General features: G+C 49.3%; 1 protein-coding gene across 1 annotated transcript; it reads left to right on the top strand.

Moving 5' to 3' along the window:
• Positions 1-17: 17 nt before the first annotated feature.
• PIK3IP1 (phosphoinositide-3-kinase interacting protein 1) lies at positions 18-11772 on the top strand. The gene is made up of 6 exons (XM_025985964.2): positions 18-289; positions 1249-1365; positions 1455-1574; positions 2501-2701; positions 2800-2878; positions 10048-11772. Exons 1-6 carry the CDS (start codon positions 205-207, stop codon positions 10250-10252), a joined length of 807 nt encoding a protein of 268 aa, XP_025841749.1. The 5' UTR covers positions 18-204; the 3' UTR covers positions 10253-11772.
• Positions 11773-12152: the final 380 nt, after the last annotated feature.

Genomic DNA, 12152 nt, shown 5'->3' with positions numbered 1-12152 from the left:
ACGAGGCTTAGGACCCAGGGGGCGCCTTTCAGCGGAAAAAACACCTCGCTGCAGCAAGCTAGCTGGGAAGCTCCCAATTCTAAAGAGACGCTGTTTACCAGAAGAGCATAACAAGGGCAGGTCTGACTGCAAGCCTGGGACTGGGAGGCAGAGCCGACGCCAAGGGGAACCCAGTTGGACACTGGTTGGTCAATCACCTGCAAGATGAAGGAGGTGAGGATGCTCTTGGCCTGGGTGCAAACATTCCTCATCAGCAACATGCTCCTAGCAGAAGCCTATGGATCTGGAGGTGAGATTACAATCTTTCCTTCCTGCAGCAACTTAAATGAAGTAGAACGGGTAAAGCTCTCTATTTCCCAAGCATAGCCAGACTTGACAGGAAAATGACAGGAAATGAAGCTTTGTTGCTGGTTTCTCTTGTTCCATGAAGGCTTTTTCTCTCTCCTTCTTTCTCCTTTCCCTGTCAGGGGCTTGCAGCTCCATGTTTGTCATTAACGAAAGCAAGTAGCTACTTTCCTTTTCCTTGCCTGTGGCTCATGAGTGGACGGAATTTGGGGTTCATCTCCCCTACTCCCTAAGTCCTGTTCTTTTCAGGGGCTTTGCTTGGTGTGGTTGGCAGCACAGGCCCTCGTCCCCCAGGCTCTCCTGCTGAGGGGAGTGGGAATTTGGAATCCCATCCAAGCAGTGGATGAGGCAGGTTCCCTCCGGTTGAGGCTCTCTTTTGCCTGACTGAATCCAGGCTTTTGTAGAATTCTCTTGGGGAGGAGTGTTGCCAGTGCAAGTGTGGCCATATCCGTGAAAGGAATACCCCAGTTTATGCAACATGGAATTACAACACAGGGATGAATTTCAGGCCTGGCCGCCCACCGACCCAAAACTCCCAACATCTCCAAAAAGGGACCCGAACCCAAGTCTCCCCTGCACGCTCCTCCAAAGTGGCCATAAGTTCCAGAGTAACAACCCTGTGCACTTGTGCAGCGCCTTCCGGCTTACAAAAATAAAAGCTAACATTCTCTGAGCGCTGAGTGAGGGCCGGACACCAAAGAGGGGCTTTGGACGCGCTGTTCCTTCTCTGCGCTTTCTCTTCCTCCTCTTTCTGGCCTCACAACAACCCTTCAAGGCAGCTCGGGTTTTCCACATGAGGTCAGGGAGGCCCAGCCGGGCCCAGGGTCGCCCAGGCGGGGCAGGTCCGACTCCTCTGCCGGCCACTCAGGGTCTGGGGGTTGCGGGGGCTCCTCTTCCTCACAGGTTGCTTCTGGGACAACGGCCACCTGTACCGGGCGGACCAGCCCTCCCCAGCACCGGGCCTGCGCTGCCTCAACTGGCTGCAGGCGCAGAGCCGCCTGGCGTCTGCCTCCGCGGCGGGTGAGTGTCGGCCCCGGGCGGCGGGCGGCGGGCGGCGGCCGCGGCCTGGGCCCTGGCCCCGTCCCATGGCGCCTTCTCTCCCCTCCCAGACGCCGGCAACCACAGCTTCTGCCGGAACCCGGACCGGGACCCACGCGGGCCCTGGTGCTACGTCAGCGGCGAGGCCGGCGCTCCCGAGAAGCGGCCTTGCGAGGACCTGCGCTGCTCAGGTACCGGCCGGGACTCCGAGGAGCCCGGAACCCCCCAGGCCCCGCACACCCCGGGCGGCCGGGGAGCGGCCGTTCCACCCGCCGCGCACGTGCGTCCGCGCGTCGCCGGCCGGCCCCGCCCCGCCCCCGCGCCGTCCGATTGGCCAGGGCTGTCTCCAGGCCGCAGGGCGCGAAGCCCATTGGCCGCCGCCGCTTCTCCGAGTGAGCTCATCCTCCGCGAGCGCCTTGTAAACAACCGTGGGAGGCGAGGCCCTGCCCCTTGGCCGCGCGCTCCCGGCCTGGGGCGCAGCCGCGGGCGGCTCACGGGACCTGAGTCCCGGCCCCACGCCCTTAGCGACTCCCTCAGCGCTGAGCGGCCGTCTGTGGAGCGGCTCTCCCTTGTGTTAGGCACTCTGCATACGGCGCCCCTGGAGAGAGACCGAGTGGGGGTCTGAGCCGCAGAGAAGTTCAGCGACATTTTGAAAGCGATGGCAGGGTCCAGACTTTAATCTAGGTTTCTTAGACTCCAGGGCGATGGCTAGTTGCTCTCGAGGCGGTGAGGCCGTTCTCTAAAATTAGATTAAATCGAATGTGTAGCGCATGTAACATAGGGACTGGCAAATAGTGTGAATCCACACACTGGAATTGTTTCCAAGCGCGGAGGGGGACCCCTTGGAGAAGAGGGCAACTGAGCGGACCTTGGGAGATGGCAAGGGTTTGAGCAGATGACGTGGGAGGCAGGAGGGGCTCGTTCTCCTGTCCTTCCTCCACCTTTGCCGTGTTCCAACTGTGGCGTGGCCCCCTCAGACCTGGCCTTGTCCCTGGGGTGTGTGGGAATTCTAAGGTGAACCCATTCCCCCTTCTCTCCTCCAACACTCCAGGCCAGTTCCAGCTGCGGAACTCACTCAGGCTACTCTAATGAGACATATTTTACACTTCACCTCCAGAGACCACGTCCCTGTCCCCTCCAACCTCCACAGCAGAGACTGAGGAGGCGTCTGAAGTGCCAAGTGGAGATGAGGTGCAGCTGTTCCCTCCTGCCAATGCCCTGCCTGCCAGGAGTGAGGCAGCAGCCGTGCAGCCAGTGATTGGGATCAGCCAGCGGGTTCGGGTCAACTCCAAAGAGAAAAAAGACCTGGGAACCCTGGGTATGATTGCCCCACCCCATCCTTGTGCGAACCATCAATAAATATTTTCCCATTGTCTGGGGTGAGGCTAATGGGATCTTGTGTCCTGTCCTTGGTAGGTTATGTGCTGGGCATTACCATGATGGTGATCATCATTGCCATCGGAGCTGGCATCGTCTTGGGCTATACCTACAAGAGGTAAGTAGCTTCTCTTCTGGGCTGAAAGGAGGGGAGGAAGGTACATAAAGTTGAATCAGATTTCTTTGTGGCATACATACCCAAAAAAGGAAGTCAAGTATTGAAAGAGGAAAACTAGCTTAAGATGTACAGACTTGGTTCTAGTCTTTATCAGGTGACCTTGGACAAACTCTTTCCTTTGGTGCCTTTACTCCTCACCCAAAAGCCTTGTGAGGTAGGAGTTCTTGTTTCCCACTTTACAGATGAGGAAGCTTTCATCAGAGAGGTCACAGTACCTGGGAGTGCCTAGGTTCAAAGCCAGCTCTTTTGATATCTTTTTTTTTTTAAGATTTTATTTATTTATTCATGAGAGACATACAGAGTCAGAGACCTAGGCAGAGGGAGAAGCAGGCTCCATGCAGGGAGTCTGCTTGGGACTCGATCCTGGGACTCCGGGATCACGCACTGGGCTGAAGGCAGACGCTTAACTGCTGAGCCACACAGGAGTCCCTGTTTTGATATCAAATTCTCTGCTGTCTAATACAACATGCCTGGTATGGAAGTGAGTGGCACTGTAGGAATCAGGCTGGACACTCATTGCAGGGTTCCAGAGATTGAATTCTTTCTGTGAGTTATAAAATTCTAGAAGGGTGCCTGGATGGTTCAGCCGGTTAAGCGTCCAACTTGATTTCAGCTCAGGTCATGATCTCAGGGTTGTGAGATTGAGCCCCACATCAGGATCTGTGCTGGGCATGGAGCCTGCTTAAGATTCTCTTCCTCTCTCTCCACCCCTCCCTTCCCCCTGTAAAAAAATACATAATAAAATCCTACTAGAAAAGGTTCCTAGCCACTCCTTTTGCAGTTGGGGCTTGAATTCCCTGGGCTATAAGCAGTGGGATCTCCTTTAGAATAGGAGGGAAAAATGAGTTGGAGGACATAGAACCTGTTTGCTACTCATCACCACTATGAGGAAGCCAAAGAGGCTCCTGGGAAACTCAGAGATTTGACCTGTGGCTGGGACAATAGGAGGAGGAGTGCTCACTTTGAGAGGCCCCCTGAAGTATCATGTGGAAAAGGCTCTCAAAGTCCATGATGGGTACCTGATAATAAGCCCCAAATTGCATTCATTTTTACAGCATTGGCTGGTTCTGGAAAAATTATTTTCCATTCCGGGCAGTATCAGGGGACTTGACTTCTAGCCCTGAGTGCTTGTGATATTTCTCTTCTATGATCTGAGAAGGCTTTCTGAAAGGGATGTGATATGGTGGCCTGCATTTCTCAGTGGTAAGGGCTGTGTCTGAGCTCACAGCCCTGCTGGGTCACCCAGCATTAAATAAACCTAGGGTATCCTTAGAGACAGTGTAGTCAGCCTCATTTTACAGATGAAAAGTGTTGGCTAAGAATAACAACAATAACTGCAAAAGTGAACATTTACCATATGCCAGACCCTGCTTCCAGCAATTTACATGCTTTAATTCAGTTCTCACAATCACCCTTATGAGGTAAAGGCTGTTATTAGCCCTAGTTTATTTACTTATAAAGATTTTATCTTATTTTATTTTATTTATTTATTTACTTACTTATAAAGATTTTACTTACTTATTTGAGAGATAGAGAACATCCCATCCCTGCCCCCTGTGAGGGGGGATGTGGCAGAGGGAGAGCAAGAGGGAGAAGCACTTCCTGCCGAGCAGGGAGCCCAATGTGGGGCCCAATCCCGGATCCTGAGATCACTACCTGAGCCAGACTGAGCCACCCAGGCCCCCTATCCTTAGTTTATACAATAGGAAACTGAGAAAAGAGAGGATATATACTTTGCTTGAGGTCATACACCTGGCATTTGGTAGAGCCACATCTTACTCTTGCCATGAACTAGCTATCTGTGTGATTTTGGGCAAGTTGTTCCTATTTCCTACTGCAGAGCTTAGCTCAGTGTGTAGCACACAGTAAGTGGTCAGTAAATGACAGCTGTTTTTTCTTTTCTGTAAAATGTGAGTCCTGTACTAGCACTCTCTGAAGGAACACCCCTGTTCCTTCTCTGATTTTCTATGATTCAGGAAGCAGAGGTTCAGAGAGAGCCAAGTATTGACCTAAGAGGGTCTGCTGACTTCCATTCCATGAGGCTATTGCCCCAGTGGGATGGTTAACCTGGCAGGTCCAGGGACATTTGCTTGTTCATTTCAGTGAATTAAAGGAAATGATATGGTAACCCTGGCCTACAATCTACAATCAGACCCAAACCTCTTGGCTGAGTTGAGACCTTGAAATATTTCCTCATTCCTCAGCCACTGGATAGCAGTTGACTCCTCTCCGATCTTGTGACAGTTTCCACACCTTTAGGTTCTTGAACTGACTAAACATTCTTAATTCTGAGCTTAGTTCTTGTGCCCAATAAGGAATCCAGGCCTTTTTTTCTTCTAAATTTGCTTCTCTGGGCTGTCGTAGGACTGCCCTGAGGCCTAGAATTTACTGTCTTGTAAACTTAGGGCAAGGCACCAAGTCACCGGACTCCCCGTCACTAACCACCGGACCACCCCTTTCCTCAGCAAAAGTGCTCTGAGAACAGACTATAACAGGAAACCGCATGTGGGCTAGAGGCAAGCTCTCAGTTCTCATCTCTCTCTGTCAGAGAACAGAGTGTCCTGGAAAGAGCTGTTGAATGTAGGTTCTGCTATTCCTCTGCACTTTGTTTTCTTGATTGTTGAATGGGGATATGTCCTCTCTCCCACTCCGTACATCCATACTCACCCACCCAAGATTATCATAAGTATTAGATATAAGCAGTAGAACAACAATTAGGTTAGATAATCATAGTAGCAGTGAAAATTAATTGCATGCTTTTTAAATAAATACAGCCCTACTGAATGCTCTTCCCTGATGATTTGGCCCAAGCCTCATGACCACACTTGACAAGATTCATTTTTTACACCATTTTACAGTGAGATGCTGAGATCTAAAAGAGTTAAGTGCCGTGTCCAAGCTACACAGCCAGTAAGATGTGTCTAAGGATTACCAATATCTCCCAAAAGCCCAGCGAGGCTCAGCAGCTCATGAAAATTTGCTTGAATTGCAAAGGACAGTAGGAAAAATGGAAACTTTCAAAATAAAACAGCTGAGTCTAGAAATCAAAAGAACCAGGAATGTAGTTCTGCAACTGCTGCCTGTTCTAGGTGTGACACCAGACAAGTATTTTACCTTCCCTCATTTCCTCATCTGTAAAAAGGGTAAAGTCAGATTAGAAGTAATGATCCTCTTAGTTCTAGTAGTTCCTAAAAAAAAAAAAAAGGCAGTATTAACTGCTGGTGGCAGTAGACGGTACTGGGTTCAGATCCCAGCTCTGCTATTTGTTTAAATAAATGGTTTAACCTGTCTGCATCTGCCTTCCCATCTCTAAAACAGAGATCCTAATAGATACTATGTAGGTTTGTTGTGAGAATGAAATTAGCGTAGTTGGGTATAGGGTTTGTGTTCATAGCCTTAGTTGCCTTGAGGACCTTTTCGTGAGCAGGAGTATGGCACAGCACTACTTTCAACTGGGAAAATAGTGAAAGAATAATTGGAAGAAACCTGTGTTGCCTGAAGGAAGTCTGGACTGTTTTCAGCACCTCAAAGAGGATGTCAGAGGCAGGCAGCAGCCATTCACACCTGCTGTCTCTGGCCAGCCCAGATCCCCATCATGGCTCTGGAGCAGTTATGGATAGAATTACTGCAACACTTGAACTCTGAAAAGGACCATGAGGCTAATGGGATTGGGCTTTTCCCTGCCTGGAAAGGGCAAGCAGGAACCAGGCTTCCTCTCAGGGGAGTAAGGGCCGCAGGTGGTTGTGGGTGAGGGCTCAGCTTGTCCTAGGCTACGAGGTTCAGCTAGCCAGTTTGAAGCTCCCTGTCTCTGCCCAAAGTGCAGTGCCTGTGCTATTCAGAGGGAGCGTTTATTTTCTGATAAAAAGGCAAGGGAAAAACTGTAAGTCAACACTACTCCACCCCCTTAGGAGAGGAGCTGAGTCAGTGAATAAGCCTTTTGTTCTTTTTTGGCTGCCAGACAACAGCCTGGCCACCCCCTACCCCCAAAGGCAGTAAGAAGGGGCTGAGCTGCTTGATGGTCAATGCAACAGTCCTGGTGGCCTCTTTCAGATCTTAAAAGGAATTGGGGACAGCCTCTGCATCTCCAGCACTCCTAGGCACCATTAACAGGAGGCCCATGGGGTTGGGTGTGTTTTGAAGCTTCTAAATGGATGAGACCATAATCCAGATGAATCCCAGCACCTCTTTTCTTTACCCTTGGCTATTCTTCCAGTCTTATTCTTTTTTTTTTTTTTTTTCTTTAAAGACTTTATTTATTCGAGAGAGAGAGAGAGAGAGAGAGAGAGAGAGGCGGAGACACAGGTAGAGGGAGAAACAGGCTCCATGCAGGGAGCTCGACGCGGGACTCGATCCCAGGACCCCAGGATCACGCCCTGGGCTGAAGGCAGGCCCTAAACCGCTGAGCCACCCAGGGATCCCTCTTCCAGTCCTATTCTGCTCCATTAATATGAATTGACTTCTAATTGACCCCTAAGACTTATGATGCAGCCTGACAATTATCAATAGCTGGCCACAGCCAGATGCTTGGTAAAGAAGGTAGCTGATGAAAGCAGGACAACTCCCAATGCCTCAGTTTCTTCATCTATAAGATGTGGATTATACTATCTTACAAAATTGATGGTGAAGTGGCACATATATAAAGTGTGTTATATCCAGTAGGTGCATAGGTAGCTCTTTTCATCCTAGATAATGGGAAGGTCATTTCCTGGCACCTTAGTGGGTACTCAGGATGTAAGAGTTGTCACTTTCCCTCCTCAGCCCCTTAGATTTTGAAATTCAGGCCTTGGCAAAGGATACTTACATATTCCATCTCTTTCATTAACTGCCTTTTGGCCTTCTGCTACCTTGGGGCTCCTTTAGTAAAATTAAATCCAGATTGTCAAAGTTTTTCCCTACATGGGCAACCTTGAAGGATCTGGCATTTTGTTTTATTATGGAAGGAAGTGTTTCCTTCTGTGGTAGCAGCTGAAACTGATGAGCAGTGCCCACGGGCAAAATAAATCTTAGGCTGAGTGGGGATACACTTGGCCCAGACAACCATCTTCCCATGTCCCTCCATTTCCTCTTGGGATGCTCTGGGAGTTCTTCTGCTGTAGGAGGTGGTGGTGTCCAGTACAGGGGCTAATGATAAGGATGGGGCAAGTGCCTCAGGCTTGCACATGCAAAAACTCAGTCACCCAGGGTGACTCAAGGAGATGAGCTCACAACTTTGCCTTTTGTGACCTTACAGTGAAAAACAGGTACATCTCATGTGAGGAATTTTACAGTATGTCAGGGGCCCTGGAGGTTATCAAGCCCAAGTGCTTGTTTTACAAATGATAAAATTAAGGTCCAGAGAGGAGTTGCTGGAGGTCACATAAACAATAGTTGCCTTGGTTGGTCAGTAGGAGTTTCCTTGGGAAACCAGATTAAGATAACATTGCTTGGTGAGTCAAGTCATATTCAGGGCAAAATCATAACCTCCTCTATGAGTTTTACAGCAGTTCCGCTGTTTTCAACATGCATTCACATTCATTATCCTATTTTGAGGCAGATATTATCCCCATTTCACAGATGAGGAAACCAAGGCTCAGCAAGGCTAAATGTTTTGCCAGGTGTCACACAGCCAAGGCTAAGCTGGTACTAAAATGCAAGAGAACTGGTTGATTTAAAGACAGTTCTGAGGCACCTCTGCAGACTTCAGCCCCTCCAGGCCCTGCTTTTTTCTCAATATCCTTCAGTCTCTAGAAACTTGTCATTGTACCTCATATGATGGATGTGTAATCTACCTGATCTCAACTATCTCCTTGCTGTCTGAAGTAGGCCTGTGTTATTTCACCAAGTTATTGATCATATGCCTGTTTCAAGGCCTCTTTGGCACAGGCTCCTTCTAGGAGGATTTCCTCTGACAGTTGAGCCCATGTGTTTAGTTGTGATTTCAGAGTAAGCTGATCTGGGTCCTCCTGGGTGTTGGTTCTGGTGTGCAGTGTGCTAGGCATTCACCAAACCCTTTGGCCTGCAATGGGCATGGTCCAGGCCAGTGGGAAGGACCCTACATGTGCACCAGAAGACTAGGTTTGAGTCCCTATGCCACCATTTCATTGGGGTGACCCTGGTCAGGTCAACTTCTCTGATTATTATCTGGAGTCCAGCAAACTTGGATTTGAACCCATTATGTTAATGGAGAGTTCCTTCACCTCACTGGGCTATTTCTTCATCTGTAAAATAAATGATAAGACCTAATTCCTAGGATTCAGCCAAGAATGAGGTAAGATAATGTATACAAAGTCCTTAGCATGGAGTGAATACTCCATTTGAGTAAAATGGGGCAACACCATGGCCTGCTTGAGTCACTGAGCACCATGAGAATTCAAAGGTGTGAACATGGTCACTGAGCACCATGAGAATTCAAAGGTGTGTGTGAACATGGAGGGATCTGATGGTCACTGTCTCATTGTTTCCCATTGACCTGAGCACCCCTCAGCCCCTTTTGCCCCCTGCATGGGCTGGGGACAATCCTTATTTCCAGCCAGGGCTCATACCTTCCAAGGGCTGTATTATAAGACAACTGCCTTAGGTCAGCTTTCTGCACGACTTTATGGGATAGGACTGAGATGGTTCTGTGGGTCTCCTGAAGGCCTTGGCTGAAAGAACAAAACCGTATCTTGCTTTAAGAGTCTCTCCTCTATGCTATCTTCATTGAGCCTGTCTGCAGCCGTGTTGAGGTTCATGCTACTACACCAATTTTACAGATGAGGAAGCAGAGACTAGAAGTACAGGAGCTTCTTGTTAAGATAATCTGGCAGAATGGAAATCTTGTGTATCAGCCACCGATTCACTGTGACCATGGTTAGCCCTTACCCCTGCCTGGGTACAGCAAAGCTATTTATTTATTTTATTTTATTTATTTTATTAAAGATTTTATTTATTTATGAGAGACACAGAGAGAGGCAGGCTCCCTGCAGGGAGCCCAACATGGGACTTGATGGCGGGTCTCCAGGATCACGCCCTGGGCCGAAGGCCAGCGCCAAACCGCTGAGCCACCCAGGGATCCCCCAGCAAAGCTATTTAATGAGCAAAGCCACGCAGGTGGCATTCACAGCCTGAATGCTTCCTTCTTTTCCTGCCAGGGGGAAGGACCTGAAAGAGCAGCATGACCAGCAAGTGTGTGAGAGGGAGATGCAACGAATTACCCTGCCCTTGTCTGCTTTCACCAACCCTACCTGTGAGATCATGGATGAGAAGACTATTGTGGTCCACACCAACCAGACTCCAGTGGACCTTCAGGAGGGCAGCGCTCCCCTCATGGGCCAGGCAGGCACGCCTGGGGCCTGAGCTGCCACTAATGGGCAGTAGCCCATGCAGACACTGGTGCAGGACAGCCTACCCTCCTACAGCTGGGAGGATCTATAGTTTTTGTTGTGGTTAAAACCCTCCCTTGACTTTTTTTTTTTTTTTTTTTTTGGTGAATTCTAAAACAGAAGCAGAGGTTGTGCTAAGGGTAAGGCTGGGTAGGATCCTACCAGTGCTCCTCCTCATCCTTGGAGCAGGATTTTGCCTGTGGATGGAGTTAGCGGTGGCCTCCACAGCAGTGCTGCTGACCAGGGCTTCCAAACATTGCTTATGCCCCAGAACCGAATCAGGGACAGACAGGGAGCTCCCCAAGGCTCCTCTATGCTTTATCTAAGATGGCCTCAGTCTCCACCCTTCTGTCTGTTCTCTGTGGGCTTGAGTGGCGCATACTGTTATCCATAGTTCAGGTCAAGTAGGTCAAGAGTCAGGATTTAAAAATTATATTTAGTTTTTAAAATAGTTGGGATGGAACTCCCTACTGACCTCTGAGAACCAGAAATGAGTTTGTACAGAAGTCAAAACTGTGGGTTAAAAATGGGATCTAGGCTGGGGGCTCCTGGGGGTGCTCCAGCTTGCTGGCAGTGATGTGCCTTGATAACCATGGGCTGGGCCTGGGCCCAGGTCCAGGGACTCTTCCTGTTTCAAAAGGAAAGAAGAATTGCACTGAACATTCCACTTGGGAAGAGGGTAGAGAAGGATCCACGGCTGCTTTAGGTCACAGGACCTGAGGGGACCTGGGGTACCCTAGACAGTTTCTGTTCAGGGTGGACAATGACCTCTTTTCATTTTGCAGGGGTAAGACAAGAGCCAATTAACCTATGGGAATTACACTGTGGGTCCTTGTGAGCTGCTTCTGAGAGGGTAACCCAGAAACTAAGCTCAGAGGCAAAGTAGTAAAGTACGTCAGGACTTGCCCCGGCAGTGGCTTGAGTTTGCAGGTGGCTCTGTAACCTCCAGGCTAGTGCATTCCTGGGGATAGTAGGGCTAGGGTCACAACTCCTAACTTGTAAAACAATCAGAACCATTGGGAGGGACCTTAGGGTTCCTCAAGCCTTTTGGACACAGGACCCTCTGGGAGCCCATAGGGGTAAAGTGATGCCTAAGGTCATAGAGCAAGCTACTGGCATGGCCAAGAGGAGAATAACATTTCTCCACAGCACTGTGCTGCACTGAGCCAGTGGCTCAGCAGGGCCTCCAAGCCCTGATGTCACACTTGGAGGCCTTAGCAGTGCTCCATATCCAGAGCTTCCTTCCCAAAGCCTTTCCACTGCCCCACATGGGGAGGGGAGGGGTCAGTAGGGCCCATTCTCTTCAGCAGACTATTCCTGGGAGTGGTTTGCTGAGGGGACCTAGGGTTCAAGGGTCCCTTGGTGTTAGCTGATACCGAAGAAAAGAACAGTACATTACTGGTTTCTACTTTTCTATAAAAGCATTTCTCTGTGTACATGTTTTATATACCTCATTCTGATACCTGCATATAAAGTGCAGGAAATTGCTCTGCATTTGACTTGTATAAATTTAAAAAAACCACAAAAAAACAAAAAATTGTATTGTCAAGTTTTTAAGGGGTGCCAGGACACTCCTCCCATAAGTTGGTTAGCTTTGGTTACCTTGTCCACACCTGTGTGGCAAGCACTGGTTTTCCTTCATTAACCCTGGCCCTGTAACTGATGTGGGTAACTGCTGTGTTCTGGCATCACTAGGAATCATTCAGGTGGAAGTTGTAGGAAAGATGGGTATGCTGGCTTCCCCGTAGGTGATTCAGTCACTGCAAATCTTCTCCCCCCTCAGCATTCTTCTGGAGGTGGAAGTAGTTAAAATGAACATCCAGGGAGCCCTTTGCAGGGGCTGGAGATAGAAGTGATGGGTGGTGGTGCTATAG

The sequence above is a fragment of the Vulpes vulpes genome, chromosome 10, assembly GCF_048418805.1.
Source record: "Vulpes vulpes isolate BD-2025 chromosome 10, VulVul3, whole genome shotgun sequence".
Lineage (NCBI taxonomy): Eukaryota > Metazoa > Chordata > Mammalia > Carnivora > Canidae > Vulpes > Vulpes vulpes.
The sequence above is the reverse complement of the archived record's forward strand: the minus strand, read 5'-3'. Positions and strand labels throughout refer to the sequence as shown.

Excerpts from the sequence above, each read along its gene's own strand:
- PIK3IP1 (XM_025985964.2), top strand. The coding sequence starts at position 205 with ATGAAGGAGGTGAGGATGCTCTTGGCCTGGGTGCAAACATTCCTCATC. Across the intron at positions 290-1,248 it reads AGAAGCCTATGGATCTGGAG|GTTGCTTCTGGGACAACGGC; the intron begins GTGAGATTACAA and ends TCTTCCTCACAG. Across the intron at positions 2,879-10,047 it reads TTGGGCTATACCTACAAGAG|GGGGAAGGACCTGAAAGAGC; the intron begins GTAAGTAGCTTC and ends TTTTCCTGCCAG.